The sequence below is a fragment of the Corvus kubaryi genome, unplaced genomic scaffold (genome assembly GCF_017639235.1).
Source record: "Corvus kubaryi isolate FWS band 111438036 unplaced genomic scaffold, C.kubaryi_AGA036_p1.0 37354, whole genome shotgun sequence".
NCBI lineage: Eukaryota > Metazoa > Chordata > Aves > Passeriformes > Corvidae > Corvus > Corvus kubaryi.
The window spans coordinates 2,790,738-2,799,608 of NW_024581116.1; the positions used below are offsets into that span (position 1 = coordinate 2,790,738).

Sequence of the window (8,871 nt, forward strand, 5' to 3'; positions counted from 1 at the left end):
GGCACCCCTAAACACTTAAAAAAAAATTAAATCTGTGTGCAGTACTCCCCTGGGCAATGGAATTTTGATTTCTCAAGCGTATCAAGGATATCTGTACTAATGACAAAAACATGATTAATCAGTAACCAGGACAGTGTGCAGAATTTATGGCTTTCATAGCAAATGTCAGGTTGATGACCTGAAATTATTTACGTTCTTGGACTTTCACACTTGCCCTGTCACCTACACTCCCACCCAGTCACACACTGGTTAGCAAATATTTATCTGCTCCTGTACCCTTCTGAGGATTCATTAGGAAGGACAGGGGAAGAGAACAAGTCACCAACTGCAAGTAAAACATACCCTTCACTAGAAAAGAGGTTTATGGACTAACACAAGGGTGTCTCGAGCGAAATTCTTGCAGGAGGACAGAGACCCAGAGTCCACATTTTCTCTTCTCTCTTCTGTGGCAAATACTTGGCTGAATAGAGATGGACTGGAAGAGCAGCAATTCCATTGGTTTTGTGTTCATCCTGGCTCTTCTATCCATTTTTAAAACAGCAGGTTTGTGGAACAGCAGCACTTCCACCGTTTTAGTGCTGATCCTGGCTTTTCTATCCATTTTGAAAACAGCAGGTTTCTGGAACAACCAAGGACAGAATTTCCCTCCAGGACCAAGACCATTACCTATAATTGGAAATATTCTTTTGTTTGATTTGAAGAGACCCTACAGGACTTATCTACAGGTACTCGTTTTCTTTTCTATTGGTTCTGTCACTGAGCCCCATAGTCCAAGATGTCAGAGAGTTTCTCCTATTGCACCTGATGTATTTTATCCATGGATGAGCCTTTAGCAAGGGACAGGAGATGGTTATTTGAGCAGAAAATGTTGAATGCAGCATGTTTTTTTTGCTGTAATACTTTCTCAATGCATCTAGGTTTCAGCCTTCAACGACTCTCAAATTAATAGCAAGTGCCCACCTTATTTTTGCGGTAATTCTGAGAAAAAGGCAACTGAAGAGGGAACAATTTTGATAGGTGGTCGAAGTCCTGCCTTCCACTGATTGATGCGCCTGGAGCTGTGACTAAAGCATCTTGCCTGCACTGATTTATCTACGTTCTCATCTCTCTTTCCTCTTTTCTTCCCAAAAGCTGAAGATATAACTATATACTCTTAATATTCACAGCCAATCTTTGCCAAAATAATAAATCTTTCTCTTTACTTCTTGTGCTTTGAGTCAGAAGAATTCTATGAACCTGCTCCTTCCTTAGTGTTTCTTCTGCTTAGACATTAAAATTACACATCCTCCTTGCTGATGATTTTGAAAGGGACATTTGCACCTGTATGGATGCTGCATCCACAAATCAAAAGATTGCTTAGATGAAATATCTGGAATATCACCAACACAGCCCAATCACGTTGACAAAAGCAAGTTCCACTTGTTTTCAGGCCAACAGAACCAACATATGTCTGCTCTAATTCAGTGATTCCACCCTAATGCTGGAGGTCGATTCTCTGATTTGAGCATAATTCAGATATGGGTCACTGCTCCTGTTATTTCAGCTGGCTGTACTTGCTTACCACTTGGTGAACATTTGGCATCTTGATGCTAAACATAGTTGCCTTCTGTTTCTCTCTGCAAACGGACTAGAAAATAAGTGCAGTCAGGAAAACCCCTGCCAGTTGTCAGGAGAATCAGGAACACTGAGTTGCACAAAAATAAATCTACCTGTACCAGCTAAAAAGGTACCACATTGTCTCTGAGACAGATTCATGCTGGATGTAGTCATGTATAAAAAGTTTGAATTTACCTAATGCTGAATCCTAGCCCGGAAACAAACTGGGTTTCTTTTATACATTAATGATAGCAGAGGTTTGAACAGGTTTAGCCTGTAAACAAAAGGAACACAATAGTATAGAGGTAAGTGTGAAGACATGAGTCAAAAATTGAATTTACAAGGGTTTCTGAGGGAAGACAGAGCTGTCAGTGCAATCTTTTGCTGACTTGGTGTTTCAGCTGATGTCACTTCTGCTCAGTTTAGCACAAGCGGACTCCTCTCCCAGCTGTACCATTTAGTCATCCATCACAATGTGCACATTACCATTGTTTAAATCAAGTGTCTTTCCCTGTAGTCAGGAAAATATCTAATATGTTAGTAACCCAGAGGCAGGACTGGAAAACAAGCAGCACTGGAAAGGGTGATGAATTTCTTTGTAAGCTGTAAAAGTTGTACATCACTGTTCTCTTCTCCTAATAGCTGTCCAAAAAATACGGTCCAGTCTTCAGTGTTCAGATGGGACACAGGAAAATTGTAGTGATTTCTGGGTATGAGACAGTGAAGGAAGCTCTCGTAAACCAGGCAGATGCATTTGCAGAGAGACCTAAAGTCCCAATCTTTGAAGATTTGACCAAGGGAAACGGTAAGTTGGTCTTATTTTTCCTTATCAGCTTGACCTACTCAGTTTTTTTCCTGTAGACAAAGCAGGAGCTGGGACAATACTTTGGATCAGAGATCACAAAAAGCATTGGAAATAGGGAGACATTTCATTGATTTCAGCACGTTTATTCAACTTTGAAACTACTGACAGTGGCAACAAGACAACCATAACTCTAAGAATAACCACAGGAACAGATAATGGATAGTGACACACTTCCAGGATGTACAACAGGGCATCCATGCCAGAGAAGCATTTCTAGGTCTCATGATATGGCTCTGGACTTGCGGTTTTTCAGCTTATCATAGAACCACCCTTTCTGAAATTATTATTCTACTGTTGTTCATCATTTCAAGTGGTGAATAGTGCTTTTAAACTCAGAATGTGGCAACAGATAGCATGTAACACATAGAGAACTGGGGATTTATTTTTAAAAGGGAAATACTGTCTACTGAGCTGGGTTTCAAAATAAGAATTTCAGACCCAAACCTCATTCTAATTTAGCATGAGAGTTTCATATTTATATCTCTAAAGATCCTTGGACAAATTCAGGAATAATTCTGTGAAAAATGTTAACAGCTGTATCTTTTGATCATATTATTGCATAGAAGCTTACTTTTCATTGTAGTTTTTTATTTGAAAAAAAAACCCCATAGCTGAAGTCATCTGTTAAATGGTATCACAATTTCAGTAAAAAAAAGGTGATAGTGGAGGTTTTAAGACTTCATATAAATTTTAAAGACATTTGTGCCTACTTAAGTTTTTCCTGCAGTCATCAGAGATCTCTGTTCAATTCCACTTCCAAGCTATGGTGACCAGCGGTCCAAACTTGAATTTCCAATGCCCACTTTCTTTCAGTGACAAGTGTCTTTTAGGATATATATTCTTCTTAAGATTTGATTAAATAAATCTTAGATAGGTTATCCTTTGCTTGTGTAATAACCCTATTTCTGAGGATTAAAAGTACTTAAGGCACAGTGGTGTTTTTCCTCATCCAGATGCAATTTAACTTGTTTTAATAGTGACTGCTACTAAACAGCTCCATTCTATGCCTACAAAATTATTTAAAATCTTCTGCCACCCTGAAATGTTCTCTTGGTCTCAGGGGTTATTTTTGCTCGTGGTGAAAACTGGAAGGTGATGAGAAGATTTACCCTCACCACCTTACGAGACTTTGGGATGGGCAAAAAGGTCATTGAGGATCGAATCGTGGAGGAGTATGGGCACCTGGCGGACACCATCGCCTCACAGGAAGGTGGGTGGATTATTCCTTCTTCAAGCCTGTAGAATCACAGAATGGTTTGGGTTGGAAGAGACCTTAAAGACCTTCTCATTCCAACCCCTTCCCATGGCCAGGGACACCGTCCCATAGACCAGGATGCTCCAAGCCCTGTCCAACCTGGCCTTGGACATTTCCTGGGATGGGGCAGCCACAGCTTCTCTGGGCAACCTGTGCCAGGGCCTCACTACCTTTAAGGTTTTGTCCAAATACGCAGAGGTTTTTTGAGCCTTCTCAAGTTCCGACCTTTTTACAAAATTTACTTCAGTTTGACGGATTTGGCTCCTCTGGCATTTCTGTGTCTTGGTATGGTATTCTAACATTGGAAAATAATAACAGCAGTCAATCATAACAAAAAAAAAATCAATATTTAATATTAAATTTACATTTACAAATTACACCTCTTGCCACAATGTAATATATTCTCTTGTTCTTTGTCTAGGAAAGCCCTTCGATGCCAGCAAAATAATTAATGCAGCAGTTGCTAATATAATTGTGGCAATGTTGCTTGGAAAACGATTTGACTATAAAGACTCCAGATTTGTGAGACTTCTACATCTGACCAATGAAAGCATGAGGCTTGCTGGGAAACCTTTGGTTACGGTAATGATTCACATGTTTATGTTGCTGCTCCACTGGATGCCACAGGAAAAGAGCAATACTGGTAGTCAGTTTCTTTTATTAAACAGGAAAATCTGAGACTTCGAGGGATAATAGGTTGACAAAGCACTTTCTTGGACAAAAAAAGCTTGAGAGACAGTCTGGGAATCATGAAGTCAACAATCAAACCCCCAGTCTCTCAAAAACATATTTATGATATAGTTTGAAGAGTGATAATGAGTAAAAAATACCTCCTGATACTTGTACGCAATGCTGTCACACATTGGATTGATTTATGTTCCTCTAGGCTTTGAAAAAAAAAAGAAAAAATGTTAGTGGAAGAGCTGACTAAAACAATCATAAAAGTTGCTGGCCAACATTTCCATCTCCCTGGTGGCAACTTGAAGCTGTTTGAACCTGACACCTACACTACTCCTGAAAAATAGTAATTTGGGGTGGGGTTTTTAAATCTATTCAGTGGTCCTTGATGAATTTTCTACCATGAATTCATCCAGTCACTTTTTCATGTTCTATAGAACAAAATATGAATCTTAAGTTTTTGACTTTGTATCTGCAAAATAGACCAAATGTTGCTAATTTGTTTCTGTAGTATTTTCAGAGCTCTGGCTGATAAATTCTCTCTCATAACTTCCACTCTTGTAGATGTACAATATCTTCCCATACCTTGGATTCTTCCTAAGGGCTAACAAGCCTCTCCTCCGAAACAGAGATGAATTCCAGGCTTATGTACGAGTTACTTTTGTAGAACATCTCAAAAACCTGGACAAAAATGACCAAAGAAGTTTAATTGACGCTTTCCTGGTTAAACAGCAGGAGGTAACTGAATCTTTTCTTGTTGATTCCAAATTTTATGGCTCTATGAAGACATTTACAATTACCTTTCAGTTCTTACAGCTAAATTTCTTTAGGGAAGCTGTCTTTGAGAAAACACATATAACAAATTGGCAGAGTTGAACAGATACTTCATGCTGTTGAAGTTCCAACCTCTTTTAATCAGCAAACATTTATCCTTATTTATTTTCTTCAGACTATATCAATATATTTACCAAGGCTTTTTATCTTCTCTCTCTGTTGTCCAAGCCCTTCTGGCTCTTTTGAAAACATAATGCATTACAGAACAAAATCACTACCTGGGCTTTATTGGGACTCTTATTTGGGGTCTCTGATATGTCTGGGTGACCTTCCCCATGGGGAAAGCAGCTCTCTTTGCAGCTGGCCGCAGTAAATACAGAGAGATGTCAGCACTCTTCTCCAGGCACAAGCCCACAGCTTTTCCTTGTCTTTCACACTTTTTTAAAATATAGGATTTATTTCTTAGCAAATGTTTATCTACTTAAATTTCATTTTCACATGGAAAGCTTTAAGTTTTCATCCTTTTATATCAAACACTTTTTTTCAGAAATCCACTATCAGTGGGTATTTCCATAATGACAACTTGCTAAGCTTGGTGAGCAATTTGTTTACTGCTGGTCTTGAGACAATTTCCACCACACTAAACTGGGGCTTGCTGCTGATGCTGAAGTACCCTGAAATCCAGAGTAAGTGGTTTTATGGTAGATACTGTTAGGGCATTAGGGACCAAACAGGAACCTGGAGGATCAACATACCTGTTAATAGGCCAAGTTACAAAAACCTGAGATTTCCAGCCAATTACTGTCTCTGTGCCCTGTGGTTCAGACCCAGTGAGGGTCACACTGGTCAGCCAGGAGCACAACACAGAGTTGATACAGGCCAGGCCCTTTGCTCAGGCAAATCTCATTAATTAATAAGAAAAGAGCTGTCCTGTGTTGGTCAGTGAAATTGTCCCAGGTTCCCGTCAGAAACTGTTGATAAACCAAAGGCCTGTGCAGATGTTAAATGAGTTGTACTGAGGCTTTACGGACCTGAGAAGATTCAGGGAATTGCCCTTTGCCTGGCATCTCCATTCCAGATGATGGTACAGGGTTGTTCAGAGTCTAATGGGGGTTTTGAGACAACCCTTGGGCAGAACAAGATCTTTAGATAGAAGAGAGGGCAGAAAAAAAGTCTTTATGTTTTTTGTTGGTAAAGAATCAATCAAACACTGTAGTCCTGTTCACCTCCCATTATTTCTGAAAGGAAAAAAAAAAAAGATTTTTGGAGAATTTATGATTTGCACTCCAGATCTATTATACTTTCCATTACTAAAGCACAGTGTGTCTCAGGGGCAAATGAATCCTTTTATCTTAGAGTTGATTCTTTCTTCAGAAAAGGTTCAAGAAGAGATAGAGCAAGTGATAGGGTCCAACCCCCCACGGATCGAGCACCGAGCTCAGATGCCATACACAGATGCTGTCATCCATGAAATTCAGAGGTTTGCCAATATCCTGCCCCTGGATTTGCCTCATGAGACTGCTGCAGATGTCACCCTCAAAGGCTATTTCATTCCCAAGGTGAGATGCCTACAAGATTGTTTCTTTTAATATTTCCTCTTTCTGAATTTGTCCAGGGATTCACTCCTCTGTCCCATTTCGCAGGGAACCTACATCATCCCTTTACTGACTTCCGTCCTGAAAGACCAGTCGCAGTGGGAGAAACCAGACATGTTCTACCCTGAGCACTTCCTTGATGCCAGTGGGAAATTTGTGAAGAAAGATGCTTTCATGCCTTTTTCAGCAGGTGCTTTCTCTTTTACATTTACACAAAACGCACAGCAAAAGGTGCTTCTCTGCATTTCCTGCTTCATTTTTCCATGCCCCTTTTAAAAAGTCACAAATAATGTCAGCTGGGTCAAGATTTCATAAAGTGTAACAACAAGGAGGAGTTGTCATATAAACCCTGTGTAAAATCATATAAATTCTGTGTAAAATCAAGAGACAGAAGGGGATTGCCCTTTGAGGCTTCCCCAGAGTGTGGCCTTACCTGAGTTTACACACCTGCACCATTTGCCAAAGCATGGCAGATTCCAACCCTGCTCCTTCTCTGGCATTTTTCCTGCTCTGCAGGCTCTGCAATTGCTCTTTTTAAGTTCTCATACATCACTCTCTGGCTAACTTCTCGATCATATCCGCAACACTCTCCATTTTTTTTATTGATCCTATTTGTATATTTTCAATTCTGCATGATATTTGAATCAGATTTTTTCTTGTCATACTCAGCATCCAGTACACAGTAATTTTGGGGGGGGTTTGTTTGTTTTAGGGGTTTTTTTTGCAGGGTGTTTTTTTGTTGAAGAATGTATGATACTTCCAGTTCCCAGGCCTTCTTTTCCAGATTTAAGTCTACATGTCCCAGCTGAAAACGCATCCAAAGAGTGTCAGGTCTGGGCTTTCCCTGGAGGGCTCATTTTGTATAACAGCCATGCAACAGCTCTTCATTTCCCACTTTCTGTCACACAGGGGAGTTCAAACAAAATTTTAGTTCAGGTTTTTGTTAGTTCTGGCCTTGAATCCTCATGCTATGCATAAGGCAGTTTACAAGCTGCTGGATTTGACAAAACTGAGAAGTATTTATATTTACAGCACTTTTGAATATCCATAGAATATCTCCCCCACCTTCCTTCTCAGTCCCACTCCAGCCAGCATTTGTGAGTCTTCAAGGAATTTGCTGACAAATTTTCATATAAAAAATTGCCTATGAGTAGACACATAGACCCAAAGTCTAGACTAAACCAGCTGGTCTAGGATGCAAAAATTGAGCCAAGTAGAGCAAAAATATGAAGAAAAAATTCAGATTTTATTGAATACTGGAGTTAAGGAATTCAGAATACATTTGCATACATTTATCTCCAAATGCAAGCATTTAGACAAAGGAAAAGAAAAAACCATCACCAGCTGCCTTTGGTATGATGCCTCTAAGGATCAAAATTCCTCTCTTTATGATAACTTGTACCCAACAGACTTTTAAAAAATCTACTGTGTTATTTATTCATACCTAGGATATGGCATTCAAAGGTTCTGGATTCCCATGGACCTTTTTCAGAGTAAGAGCTGATAAAAGGGTATTTTTCTTCCAATACTGAAGAAGCAGCTCTCACTGGTTTTCTTGTGGTCGTTCTGCATTTCCTTCCAGGGCGGAGGATCTGTGCTGGAGAGACTCTTGCCAAAATGGAGCTCTTCCTCTTCTTCACCAGTCTCCTGCAGAGGTTCAACTTCCACCCTCCACCTGGAGTTTCCAACTCAGACCTGGACCTCAGCCCTGCCATTTCATTTAATATCATCCCCAAACCCTATGAAATATGTGCCACAGCACGTTCCTAGAGCTCCAATCAGCATCCACTGTGTTTGAAAAATCTTTAATTTACTTTTCGATTAGATCTGTCTTCTTAATTCTTTCACCAAAATAATCCGTATTTCAATGAAGGTTTCCAGTACTTCAAAGTGTTGTTGTTTTTTTATTTATTGGGGAGGGCAGAAATGGACCAGAAGTGTGAACTAATTGATGGCTCATGGATTAATCTCTTAGATCACCTAATCTTGGCTAAATAACAGACCCTCAGCTTTCTTATTCTTGCTGCCATTTTCACTTGGCAATGAGTGTTTGTTGAAAACATATCCCAAAAAATGCTGTCCAGGTTTTTCCCAAAGGACATTTGGAC

General features: G+C 39.7%; 1 protein-coding gene across 1 annotated transcript; it reads left to right on the forward strand.

Annotated features, from left to right (window-relative positions):
• The first annotated feature begins 284 nt into the window (after positions 1-284).
• Positions 285-8,653, forward strand: LOC121666824 (cytochrome P450 2K1-like). The gene is made up of 9 exons (XM_042032788.1): positions 285-725; positions 2,239-2,401; positions 3,522-3,671; positions 4,138-4,298; positions 4,959-5,132; positions 5,716-5,854; positions 6,543-6,727; positions 6,812-6,953; positions 8,346-8,653. Exons 1-9 carry the CDS (start codon positions 471-473, stop codon positions 8,531-8,533), a joined length of 1,557 nt encoding a protein of 518 aa, XP_041888722.1. The 5' UTR covers positions 285-470; the 3' UTR covers positions 8,534-8,653.
• The last annotated feature ends 218 nt before the right edge of the window (positions 8,654-8,871 follow it).

Bases quoted from the DNA above. Each gene is read 5' to 3' on its own strand.
- LOC121666824 (XM_042032788.1), top strand. From the start codon at position 471: ATGGACTGGAAGAGCAGCAATTCCATTGGTTTTGTGTTCATCCTGGCT. The intron at 3,672-4,137 runs GTGGGTGGATTA...TTCTTTGTCTAG, and splicing joins CACCATCGCCTCACAGGAAG to GAAAGCCCTTCGATGCCAGC. The intron at 6,954-8,345 runs GTGCTTTCTCTT...ATTTCCTTCCAG, and splicing joins TTTCATGCCTTTTTCAGCAG to GGCGGAGGATCTGTGCTGGA.